Raw genomic sequence first — 13,147 nt, 5'->3', positions numbered from 1 at the left:
AAAGACTTCATCAAGACATATTATTTTCTCATGGTCACCAGAAAGGACACACCCAACCATTTTCTCCATCAATAACATTTGTACATCATCTTCCATAGCTTTCATCCCCAGATGAAACTCTGAATAGGTCTTCATTATCTCTCCCTGTATTTTGATTCTAGATTCCACTTGAAAAACTTACCCTGCAGTAAATCATATAAAATGAGACAAAGGTGAAACTGTCAATTACTTTTCCATCTGAACTTTTGCAATAAAATGTCTGGATTCTTTAAACCAGGTGAAAACAAAATTATGAATGAAGACAAGTGAGTTATAAGTTTTTTAAAGTAAGATTTCTAATTGTTTATTAGTATTTGATCTGAGATTGAAATTGAATGTCAGAAAAGGAAAATCACTAAATTGCTATTGTTGCTACTAATGAAAAATGCAAGTGGCTTTGCCAGTAATTAAAATAGTAGAACAGCAACTTTTATATTCAGAGTTTTATGTGGCACATACAACTTTCTTTTCATAGGTCTTCTGATTCTGGTACAGTGGTATTACCTGTAGGTTCGGTTGTTATCACTATAGGAATATTCTCAGATATCCATCCCTTAGGAGTCCTATTAAAGGACCGTCTGCCAGAAAGGGGATTGACAAAGGACATAAACCTGGGATCTGTTAGCAATAGTAGCTCAAAATCTGGAACTTTAAATTTAACCATTCTTGATGCTTTTTCAAAACCTCCAAATGGTGTGGCAACCCTGTGGGAAATTTAAAAAAAAACAGATCTCAATTAATATTCAAATTTATTTGTCAAAATAGAAAACAATTTCATAATTTTCTAGGCATGATTTTATGGGTGTATTTAATTCATTATTTTATGGGCTTACTTATATTCTATGAATGACTGTCATTTTCTGACCTCTGAGGCAAGCATTTCTACTTTAAAGACCATGTTTTTATGAAAAACCAAATATTGATAACAAATTCATTGAAGTTCCTTTGTATATACTATTAGTTTTGGACTAATCTATTCCCTGTACACTGAGCTCATTACAGACATGTCTTGCCTTTGTACTTTTACCAACAATATTTCCCCTATTCAAGATATTTCTAGGCTGGGCGTGGTGGCTCATGCCCATAATCCCAGCACTCTGGGAGGCCGAGGCAGGAGGATCACCTGAGGTCAGGAGTTCAAGACCAGCCTGGCCAACATGGCAAAATCCTGTCTCTACTAAAATTACAAAAATTAGCCGGGCATGGTGGCGGGCGCCTGAAATCCCAGCTACTCAGGAGGCTGAGGCAGGAGAATGACTTGAACCCAGGAGGCGGAGGTTGCAGTGAACCAAGATCATGCCACTGCACTCTAGCCTGGGTGACAGAGTGAAACCTGTCTAAAAAGAAAAAAAAAAGATATTCCCTGCTGGGTGCATTGGCTTACACCTGTAATCCCAAGTACCTGGGATGCTGAAGCAGGAGAATCACTTGAGCCCAGGCGTTTGAGACCAGCGTGGGTGATATAGCAAGACCTCATCTCAGAAAAAAAGAAAGAAAGAAGGAAAGGAGAAGGGAAAGGAAACGAAAGGAAAAAAAGAAAAGGAAAGGGAAGGGGAGGGGAGGGGAGGGGAAGGGACAGGGGAGAAGAGGAAAGAAAAGGAAAATAAAAGAGAGGCAGTTTCCTCCCTGACTTCTCCACTTGTGTATGTCCTATAGTCTTGCAGTTCTAACTTCCTTCAAACTATCCCTGTCCACTTTCTTAGCCACATTCCTGCAGCATCAATTGTTCTATGTCAGTCATTTGCTACTAATGAAATGGTGCTTTGTATTGAGCTTCTCCTTTTAAGAATGTGGATTATCTGTTTGGGTTATCTGTGAATTATAAACTCTTTTAGGGTAAGCAGTATGTCTGTTGCATCTTTCTACCTCAAAAACCTTAGCATTCTTCCATTTGTCTTCTGAATAAAGCCCAACTTCTATATCTTGTCATTCAAGATCCCATGTACCTTTTTTGCTTTGTTTGATTTAAGCATTTGATTACTCATTCAGTGCCAGACAGAGTTTCAAGTGTGCAGTATAATCAAAGTCTTAGTTCTTACATTCTAGTGAAAGAGACCCTAAACATAAACATATACAAAAATATCTGATGGTGATAGCAGCTATGCATAAAGTTAAAATAGGGCGTTATAATATTGAATAACTGAATTACTAAAAAGTTACTTCAGATAGAATCACCAGGGAAGACTTCTCTGAAGAGGCGACATTTAAACAGCCATCTGAAGGTCAGAAGTTAGACATGTACAGTATGGCTAAAGTACATCAGCACTTCCAGTAGACAGGATAGCTAATGCTAAGAACCCTAAGGCAGAAATAATGTTGGTGTGTTCAAGGAAAAAAAGAAGGCTTATGTTCCTAGGCTAGCAGGTGAGGGTGGGGCAGAGGGAAGAGGGGACAGAGAGGTAAACTTGTGTGGGACTTTTTCTAAATAAGGAATATGGATTTCCTTCTAAATGTGAAGGGCAACCATTGTAGGATGGTAAGCAGGAGATTATATAACCTAATTACATTTTATAAGGGTCATTCTGGCTGCTATTGCTGTGTGAACAGATTATAAGAAGATAACAGTGCCAGTGGTTCGCACCTGTAATCCCAGCACTTTGGGAGAAGGAGGATGGATCACCTGAGGTCGGGAGTTCAAGACCAGCCTGACCAACATGGAGAAACCCATCTCTACTAAAAATACAAAAAATTAGCAGGGCGTGGTGGTGCATGCCTGTAATCCCAGCTACTCAGGAGGCTGAGGCAGGAGAATCCCTTGAACCCAGGAGGTGGAGGTTTCAGTGAGCCGAGATCGCGCCATTGTACTCCAGCCTGGACAATAAGAGGGAAACTCAGTCTCGGAAAAAAAAAAAAAAAAAAGACAACAGTGGAAGGAGGGAAGCTATTGCAGTAACTCAAGCAAGAAATGATGACTTGTATTTCAGGTGTTTTATGTAAAGATGGAAAAAAGTGGGTGGGTCAGGATGTGCTTTACAGGTAGAGTCAACAGGATTTGCTGATAAATTGGATTAAAACCATGAAGAAAATAGAAAAATCAATGAAAACTCCTACCTTTAGAGTTTTAGCAACTGGCTGGTGGAAGACAGAAAAGAACAGAGTTGGTGTGTGGGTGGAAAACACGATTAGACATCCCAGTGGAGAGGTCAATCATGCAGGTTTTGCCCTATTCACTTTCACGCATCCTTTAACTGCTTGCTCTTTGCATTTGTGCTCTGCTACCTCACTGCCTCTACTCATACTCTTTTTTTTCTCTCTCTCTCTCTGCTTGGAGTACTCTGATATTTACAACTGCGTTTCTAAATCCCCTTTAAGCCCTAATTCATACTTAACTTTCTTCTTGAAGCTTTCCCAATTTCCCACAGCCAGAAGTAAGCTTTCCACTCCGAAGTTTCCATGACTTCTATTTTCACCTGCCCTGCGATCCTATTTTATATCTTTCATTATATCCATTTGTATGTCTGCCTTTTTTCTTACCAGACTGTACTCTAAGAAGATTGGAATTCTCTCTGATGCATCTTTGTAATTCGTTACAATATACTTATATAATGCATTGTACCATAGGACCTGGCAAGACTATATAGATTCTCTAATATTGTGATTATTTAAAACCTGGAAGAGATCTTATTTTCTTTATAGTTCAATCACTCTGCTATCTTTCTTGACTACCTTAATTTCTGTGTGTTTTTTTATTAAAGAATTAATTAAAACATAAATATGTACAGTCTGCTACAAATTTGATTCTATTACTTTCGTTTCAATTAAATTTTTCCCTCCCCAAACAGATTTTAGTCTGTAAAAAGGAAAGTCATATTCAATTTCGTTTGTATATTCCCATTGCATCTGTTACAGCAAGGGTCCCCAACCCTCAGGCTGCAGACCAACCATCTATGGCCTGTTAGGAACGAGGTCACAGGGCAGAAGGTGAGCGGAGGGTGAGTGAGCATTTCCACCTGAGCTCCACCTCCTGTCAGGTCATCAGGGGCATTAGATTCTCATAGGAGTGTAAACCCTCTTGTGAACTTTGCATGTGAGGGATCAAGGTTGCAGGCTCCTTATGAGAATCTAACTAATGCCTGATGATCTGAAGTGGAATAGTTTCCTCCCGAAACCATCTCCCCCCACCCTGCCACCCCTACACCCCTTCCCCCATTCTTGGAAACATTGTCTTCCACGAAACTGGTCCCTGGTGCCAAAAAGGTTGGGGACCATTGTATTACAGTGTCATGCAACTTCCTTATTAGAAGTTGCCTTTTTGTGACTGATAACTACTCTGTCCTTCCTGAGGTACCATGATCCAGGTTGAGGATGCAGAAGGAGACTTAATTCACTAGAAAGGCCTGTGTAAGAAGCACTCAGACTGCTGGAAGTAGAGTAAAGCCAACTATACTTCAAGCATCAGGCATTACATCCTTTATCCAGCCAATTTGCTGGGAGCTAAATACGTTTGTTGCTGACAATAGTTACCATAGCCAGTGAGAACTGCAGGTGAACTGTGTCACATTTTGTTTCAATATTATTTCAGTGGCATGAGAAATGTTTTCTGTTGCTTTTAACTTGCAATATAATTTGACACTTTCCTCTTTTAAGAAGTTTTTATTATGCACAGTGGAGAAAATAATCCCAAAAGCTTCTGAATACTGTATTAGGTTAGGTCAGAAGCCTAAAATTTGAAATTTTATAATGTTGATTGGAAAATTTACTATCAAACTTCTAAAACAATAAAGTCGTGTTTTATAATATTTACTAGATACTCTGTTCTTCAGTGTACTGTTTGAACTCTGCAATATTTACAGTTTTATAATAATACATTCCTAAAATTCAGTTTATATAAATTAAATCAGATTCCAAATTTGCTAAATTTATGTTCTTTTTTTCATGTATGTAACTTATAGTTGTTCATTCTTTTCTGTATGTATTAAATTCTGGGCTCTTGCCTGCAGAATGTTTAATACATATATGCTCCTCAAGATAGCCTCCAAATTCCACCTCTTCAGTACTATGCCATAGTTTTTGTAGTAAGTTGATATGCCTCCATCACATATATTTTATCCATCTAAGGAAACCAAATGGCTATTTTGAATGGCCACTATTTTCCAGGAATATGCTGGAAGCAAGTAAGTGGAAATGAAAGTCATGGTTTTTATTCTCAAAGAACTCGTAATCTACTGAGAAGACAATAAAATGTTATGTTATTTTTCATAAGAAAGGCATACTAAATTATGTAGAATAACTCTCCCAGAATGCACAGGAAGCAGACAATATGATGAAAAGTAAAATAAACTAGAGTCCAGATGAGGATATTCAAGCTTCCAGAGGAAGAAAACAGAGCATTATGATCACAATCATGAACCAAAGATATGGAAAACAACTCTCCTGAGTTGAAGGAAGAAGAGATTATAGAGGAAAAGGAGTTACCAAGTACTAGACAAAGTTAACAAGAAAAAATAAAAAGATGCTACCTGGACATTCCTTGTCAGAATTTTAATGTTTTTAATATAATGAGCCATACAGGGAGGGAAGCCAGAAGGAATGTATAAAAGGAACGAATATGAGGCTGTCCATAATCTTTTCCAAAACATTACATACCAAAAAAGAGTATTGAATAGGTGTTGTGGAGAAAAGACTGTGACCAGGTAATTATTCATGTACCAATGTAAAAAATATATATGTATTATAGATATGCATGGACTTCTATTGGTGTTCCCTTCCTAAGAGAATTACTTGAAGACATATTCCAGATAACTTTTGGATAAATAACTCAAGTAGCATAATATAAAAAGTACTGGCAATAAGAATAAAGCCACTTTAAAAATGTGGTCATAGGCCGGGCACAATGGCTCATGCCTATAATCCCAGCACTTTCGGAGGCCGAGGCAAGTGGATCACCTGAGGTCAGCAGTTCGAAACCAGCCTGGCCAACATGGTGAAACCCCGTCTCTACTAAAAAAATACAAAAATTAGCTGGGTGTGGAGACAGGCGCCTGTAATCCTAGCTACTCAGGAGGCTGAGGCAAGAGAATCGCTTGAACCCAGGAAGCGGGGGTTGCAGTGAGCTGAAATCGCACCACCGCACTCCAGCATGGGTGACAAGCGCAAAATTCCATCTCAAAAAAATATATGTGATCATGAAAATTAAATACAAATGCAAGCTGCTATTCCTGGAAAAGAATATTTATCTAGTTTAAAATATTTATATGACAGAAAGGCAAATAGTAGTATGCAGATTAAATTAACAAGTATTAGCTGGCAGGCGGGGGATGAGAGTGGAGTAAAGAGTACATATTTCTCATCCTCCCATGCATAGGTGGGAATCAGGAGTTATTGCTTTGTTCTTGAATTTAATTATTAGGTATATCATTCATATATACAGTTGACTGATCTAACAACAATGATGGGTAGAAGTTAAAACAGGATTTCTTCCCTCCAGATCACCACAGGCAATAGAAGCAAACCAGGTAGAATTTATAGAGCATTGGAGAAAAAATAAAATAGAGCAGTCTAAGAGATATGATTCAGGAGTCAGACTAGCTAGCCTGAAACACCACCTTGATCAAAGGTAAATTACTTGACATACACAGCACATGATTCCCCAATCATTAAGTAAAATCCATTCCCCTTTTAATATACATATTTAATGTGTGCCTACTATGTGCCAGGTACTGTTTCAGATGTTGCTATGATCTGAATGTCTTCCAAAAATTATGTGTTGAAACTTAATCCTTACTGTGGTGGTATTAAGAGGTGGAGACCTTTGGGAAATTACTGAGTCATGAGGGCGCTGCCCTCATGAATGGATTAGTGCCCTATAAAGGGGCTAGAAGGAACTAGCTTAAGCCTTTTTTTGCCCTTCTTGCATCCATCATGTGAGAACACAGTGTTCACTTCTTTTGCCATGTGAGGACACAGCAAGAAGACCCTCACCAGACACCAAATGCTGGCACTTTGATCTTGGACTTCCCAAGCTCCAGAACTGTGAGGAAATAAATTTCTGTTCTTTATGAATTATCCAGTCTCAGATATTTTGTTACAGCTGCACAAACTAAGACAAACACTAAGATCATAATGTTGAATAAAACAGATAAAGTTGCAGCTCTCTGTGGGTGCCTACCCTGTAGATAGGGACACTCACTTTTTGGAAAGGAATAGATAAATTCATAATATTATAAGGTAATGAAAAAAAAGATCTATGAAGAAAAATAGAGGAGAATGAGTAGATGAGAGTTTGTTCTATGTATCCATATCACTGTTGAATTTTAGTCCAGGAGAAAGAGTATTATTTAAATAAATTTTCAGGAAGTGCTCTGTGAGATGACATTTTAGCAAAACTCTGAAAGATGTGAAGGAATGATCTGCTGAAAATCTGAGGAAAGCATTTCAGGCCTAAGGAAACAAGGGCAAAGGCCTCAAGGTGAGGAGTCTATTATGTAAGAAACAGTAGAAGCCCAGTGTGGATACAGCTGGGTGAGCTTGAGGAAAGCCTTGCAAGATGTAGCTGGAGACAGACAGGAGCCAGCACTGTGAGGTCTTCCAGGCCATGATAACAAGTTTGGATTGTATTTTATGTGTAACAGTTACAAAGTTTTTAGTTGGAAGGGGACATGACCTGATTTTCATTTCTAAATTATTTCTTTCTGGCTGTTCTATGGAGAACAGCTTAAAGGAGGGCAAGAGTGAAAGCACCAAGTCCAGTCTGAAAGCTTTTGCAGTAATCAAAATAAGAAATGATGGCAGTTTGTACTAGGGTGAATGTATTTTGAAAATAGACTGAATAGCCAGGCACGGTGGCTCATGCCTGTAATCCCAGCACTTTGGGAGGCCGAGGCAAGTGGATCACCTGAGGTCTGAAGCTGGAGACCAGCCTGGCCAACATGACAAAACCCTGTTTCTACTAAAAACACAAAAATTAGCCGGGTGAGATGGTGGATGCCTGTAGTCCCACCTACTCGGGAGGCTGAGGCAGCAGAATCACTTGAATCCAGGAGGCAGAGATTGCAGTGAGCTGAGATTGCACCACTGCACTCCAGCCTGGGCAACAGAGTGAGACTCCAACTCAAATAAATAAATAAATAAATAATAGACCTAATAGGATGTTGCTGATGGTATAGAGTATAAGGTGAAAATGGAATTAAGGGTAAGCCCTAGATTGTTTATGTGAGCAACAGGGAATATAAATATGCAATTTACTGAGATGAGGCAGATTGGAAAAGGAGCCCGTTTGGAGCTAGAGATCAAGTTTCATTTGACATGTTAATTTTTGTATGTTTGTTACCCATCCTATGGGTGATGTCCGGTGGCAGAGTGAAGCTCAGGGAAGAGTTCAGGCTGAGTATATCATTGGCATTATCAGCACGCAGGTGATATTTAGAACCTTGGAACTGCATACCATCACAGCCTGGAATGGGTGTAAATAAAGAGAAGTTGGTGCCTAACATACGGAGTTTGGAAAGGGAGGAGCCAGCAATGAAGGCTGAGAAGGAGAAAGATCTGGGGAGTTTGATGATCAAAAGCCAAGGAACAAAATTATTTCTTGGAAGGGGGAATGATCAGCCATTTCACATACTGCTGTGAAGCTGAGTACATTGAGAATTCATCATTGGATGTGACAACATGGGGATTAGCTCTTTAAGTGGAATGGTGGGATGCAGTCCTGATTAAAATGAATTCAAAAGAGAATGTGCCATTAGGAAATAGAGACAATAAATATAGACAATATTTAAGAACTTTTTACTGTCAAGAAAAAGCATAGAAATTTGAGGTAATTGGAAGAGAACCTGGGGAAAAGATATTTTTATTAAAGATGGGAGGCATTTTAATGTGTTTGTATGCTGATAGGAATAACCCAATAGAGAGAAAAACAAATGATGCTGCAAGAGAAGGAATAATTGCAGGATAACCCTAGAGTGGATGAGAGGCATTGGGAATCAGTATGCAATTAGAGAGGCTGACTTTAGGAACAAGGCAGGCAACTCATCAGCACTTTTAAGAGAAAAGGCAGGCTATGTGGTTCCGAATGTACTCAACTGGCAAATTTGATAATGAGAAGGTAAGGTAGGTGTCTTCCAATTTGCTTCCACTTTTTTTTGAAAAATAAAAAGTGATCCCATTGGTTGACAGTGAGGAGTAGGGTGAGGTATACGATGTTTGTGGAAACATCCTATGTTGAGAAGAAAGTGTGAATTGTCTTCTAGGAGGTTCACAGACCGAATTTGCTAGAGAATGTTGTTGGATTGTCTGGCAGTGCTGAGATTTGTGGTAATCACTTTAAGGGGAGACAGCAAAACTATGTCTTTTTATCCAGCCACATTCAGCTGCTTAAATATGAGTGCAAAGTAGATGGATTCTGGACTTAATCAGAATTGGAGCTTTAAAAGTTGGGTAAAACATTTGGAGAGAGACGAGAGGAAGATGAGATGTGTGTAAAATGGAATGATCATAATGGCGAACTACAAAATCTGTCTAGGTAGAAATAGTGAGCAAAGGGATTGATGGACTTTAAAAAATGGCGTCATTTTGGTATGTGGAACTGAAGCATTATTGAAATAAAGAATAAACTTTGTTTTTTTTGAGACAGAGTCTCGCTCTCGTCACCCAGACTGGAGTGCAATGGCACAATCTCGGCTCACTGCAACCTCTGCCTCCCAGTACTCAGTGTGTGGTCACAGATAGCAGCACTGGCTTCATCTGGGAACTGGTTAGAACTACAGAATCTTAGAGCACAACCTAAACTTACTGAATTGGCGTCTGCACTTTGACAAGAGCTCAAGATAATTCCCATACTAACAGAGTTTGAAAAGCACTTAAAACCGTGCCTGATACATAGTATTCACTCAATAAATTAGTTTCCATCATTAGTATGCCTTATGAAGTTTAATAATCACAAGGTACCTGAATGATAATCTAAGTTCTTAAAGTTCTTTTTCAAATTAATCTCTCTTACACACTAGATGATTCAGGGTCCCATATTTTGTTATCTGGTTTAGTGACTGAGGAGTCTTTATGACTCAAATTTGATTCAGTACAAAAGAACACTTCTTATCTCAGATGTTCAAGATGATATTTTATCATTTTAAAATCTTGCCATTGTATATCAATAGTTTGTTCAGGGCCAGGCACAGTGGCTCACGCCTGTAATCCCAGTACTTTCGGAGGCCGAAGTGGGCAGATCACCCAAGGTAGGGAGCTCGAGACCAGCCTGGCCAACATGGCGAAACCCTGTCTCTACTAAAAATACAAAAAAATTAGCTGGGTGTGGTGGCAGGCGCTTGTAATCCCAGCTACTCCGGAGAGTGAAGCAGGAGAATCGTTTGAACTGGGGAGGTGGAGGTTGCAGTGAGCCGAGATCACACCGCTGCACTCCAGCCTGAGCGACAAGAGTGAGACTGTTTTAAAAAAAAAGTTTGTTCAATGGTTGATTCACCCATGTATTCATGCAACAAATTACTGATTTCTTAGCATGTCTAGATACAATGCTGCATGCTAGGGAATCAAACATGAAAAAATTGTAGATCTTAACCTCAATGAACTCAAAGACAGTGAAACATGAGGAAAAAATACAACATGGAATAAGCTAGTTACTCTAAGAGAAGAATGTCCTGAGTGCAGAGGAGCCTAGGGTAAAAAACACCTTAGCCTACCTGACGGGTCAGAACACATTGCTTCACTTTTGAGCTCAAGATCCAGACAAGCTACCTAATTTTTAGAACCCAGTGCAAAATGAAAACACAGTGCCCCTTGTTCAGAAATTATTAGGAATTTGAAGAAAGAAACAGCAGAGGATCAAACCAAACATGGCCCTTTGAAATAAATAAATGTGGGGCCCCATGCAATTGCATAGGTCACACAACCACTACTTCGAATTTTTTTTTTTTTTTTTTTTTTAAGATGGAGCCTCACGCTGTCACCCAGGCTGGAGTGCAGTGGGACAATCTCGACTCACAGCAACCTCTGTCTCCTGGGTTCAAACAAGTCTTCTGCCTCAGCCTCCCAAGTAGCTGGGATTACAGATGCCTGCCACCACACCTGGCTAATTTTTGTATTTTTAGTAGAAACAGAGTTTCACCATGTTGGCCAGGGTGGTCTCGAACTTCTAACCCCACCAGCCCCAGCCTCTCAAAGTGCTGGGATTATAGGTGTGACCCACTGCACCTGGCCCATTATTTGTTTTTTAAGAATGAATAGTTATCCATTAGATGCAATAAATTACAATTGGACATTTCTAGATTTAAGCAAAAATTGATCAATTAACCTTGTATTTATTTATTCCAGAAATGAATTTATTCAGTTATTTTGTTTTCTGAATTACATCAAAGAAGATACATCCCTCTGCACTAAAATTCAGTATTTGGGTTGGCAATTAGTGGATTGCTTTCCCCCTTTTTATCCAGCTCTATTTTGTTTTTTTCCTACCGATTTGTAGATCATTTTCTTCTCTTATAAATGAAAACATTTCCTTCTGTTTTATCATCCACCTCCCCTCTCCTACTGTGTCGGGAATTGGTGGGTTCTTGGTCTCACTGACTTCAAGAATGAAGCCGCGGACCCTCGCGGTGAGTGTTACAGCTCTTAAGGTGGCGCGTCTGGAGTTTGTTCCTTCTGATGTTCGGAGTTTCTTCCTTCTGGTGGGTTCGTGGTCTCACTGGCTCAGGAGTGAAGCTGCAGACCTTCGCAGTGAGTGTTACAGCTCTTAAGGCAGTGCGTCTGGAGTTGTTCGTTCCTCCCGGTGGGCTCGTGGTCTCACTGCTTCAGGAGTGAAGCTGCAGATCTTTGCGGTGACTGTTACAGCTCATAAAAGCAGCGTGGACCCAAAACGCGAGCAGTAGCAAGATTTATTGCAAAGAGTGAAAGAACAAAGCTCCCACAGTGTGGAAGGGGACCCGAGCGGGTTGCCACTGCTGGCTCGGGCAGCCTGCTTTTATTCTCTTGTCTGGCCCCACCCACATCCTGCTGATTGGTAGAGCCGAGTGGTCTATTTTGACAGGGCGCTGATTGGTGCATTTACAATCCCTGAGCTAGATACAAAGGTTCTCCACGTCCCCATCAGATTAGTTAGATACAGAGTATGGACACAAAGGTTCTCCAAGGCCCCACCAGAGCAGCTAGATACAGAGTGTGGATTGGTGCACTCACAAACCCTGAGCTAAACACAGGGTGCTGATTGGTGTATTTACAATCCCTGAGCTAGACATAAAGGTTCTCCAAGGCCCCACCAGAGCAGCTAGATACAGAGTGTCCATTGGTGCATTCACAAACCCTGAGCTAGACACAGGGTGCTGACTGGTGTGTTTACAAACCTTGAGCTAGATACAGAGTGCTGATTGGTGCATTTACAATCCCTGAGCTAGACATAAAGGTTCTCCAAGGCCCCACCAGACTCAGGAGCCCAGCTGGCTTCACCCAGTGGATCCTGCACGGGGGTTGCAGGTGGAGCTGCCTGCCAGTCCCGCACCGTGCGCTTGCACTCCTCAGCCCCTGGGTGGTCGATGGGACTGGGCGCAGTGGAGCAGGGGGTGGCACTCGTGGGGGAGGCTCAGGCGGCCCAGGAGCCCATGGAGGGGGTAGGAGGCTCAGGCATGGCGGGCTGCAGGTCCCGAGCCCTGCCCTGCGGGAAGGCAGCTAAGGCCCGGTGAGAAATCGAGTGCAGCGCCGGTGGGCTGGCACTGCTGGGGGACCTAGTACACCCCCCGCAGCTGCCGGCCTGGGTGCTAAGTCCCTCATTGCCCCAGGCCGGCAGGGCCGGCTGGCTGCTCCGAGTGCGGGGCCCGCCAAGCCCACGCCCACCCAGAACTCCAGCTGGCCGGCAAGCGTCCCACGCAGCCCCGGTTCCCGCTCGGGCCTCTCCCTCCACACCTCCCTGCAAGCTGAGGGAGTGGGCGCCGGCCTTGGCCAGCCCAGAAAGGGGCTCCCACAGTGCAGCGGTGGGCTGAAGGGCTCCTCAAGTGCCGCCAAAGTGGGAGCCCAGGCAGAGGAGGTGCCGAGAGCGAGCGAGGGCTGTGAGGACTGCCAGCACGCTGTCACCTCTCACTACCACAGATACAATGAAGAGCTGCTGTTTGGAAAGCAGTTTTCTTTTCTTTGGCGTCATTGAGGCTACATCCTGTTTGTTTGAATT

The 13,147-nt window shown here is 41.5% G+C and overlaps 1 protein-coding gene across 1 annotated transcript in view; it reads right to left on the bottom strand.

The window, feature by feature from the left end:
* Positions 1-310: 310 nt before the first annotated feature.
* The window catches only part of MYOZ2 (myozenin 2), a 51,255-nt gene continuing 38,418 nt past the window's right edge, over positions 311-13,147 (bottom strand). The window contains exon 6 of the mRNA XM_001148878.5: positions 311-743. Within this exon, the coding sequence (XP_001148878.1) occupies positions 509-743 (235 nt within the window). The 3' untranslated portion in view covers positions 311-508. The remainder of the gene's footprint in view (positions 744-13,147) is intronic.

Source organism: Pan troglodytes, chromosome 3, assembly GCF_028858775.2.
Source record: "Pan troglodytes isolate AG18354 chromosome 3, NHGRI_mPanTro3-v2.0_pri, whole genome shotgun sequence".
Lineage (NCBI taxonomy): Eukaryota > Metazoa > Chordata > Mammalia > Primates > Hominidae > Pan > Pan troglodytes.
This window is presented reverse-complemented; position numbering and strand designations above follow the sequence as displayed.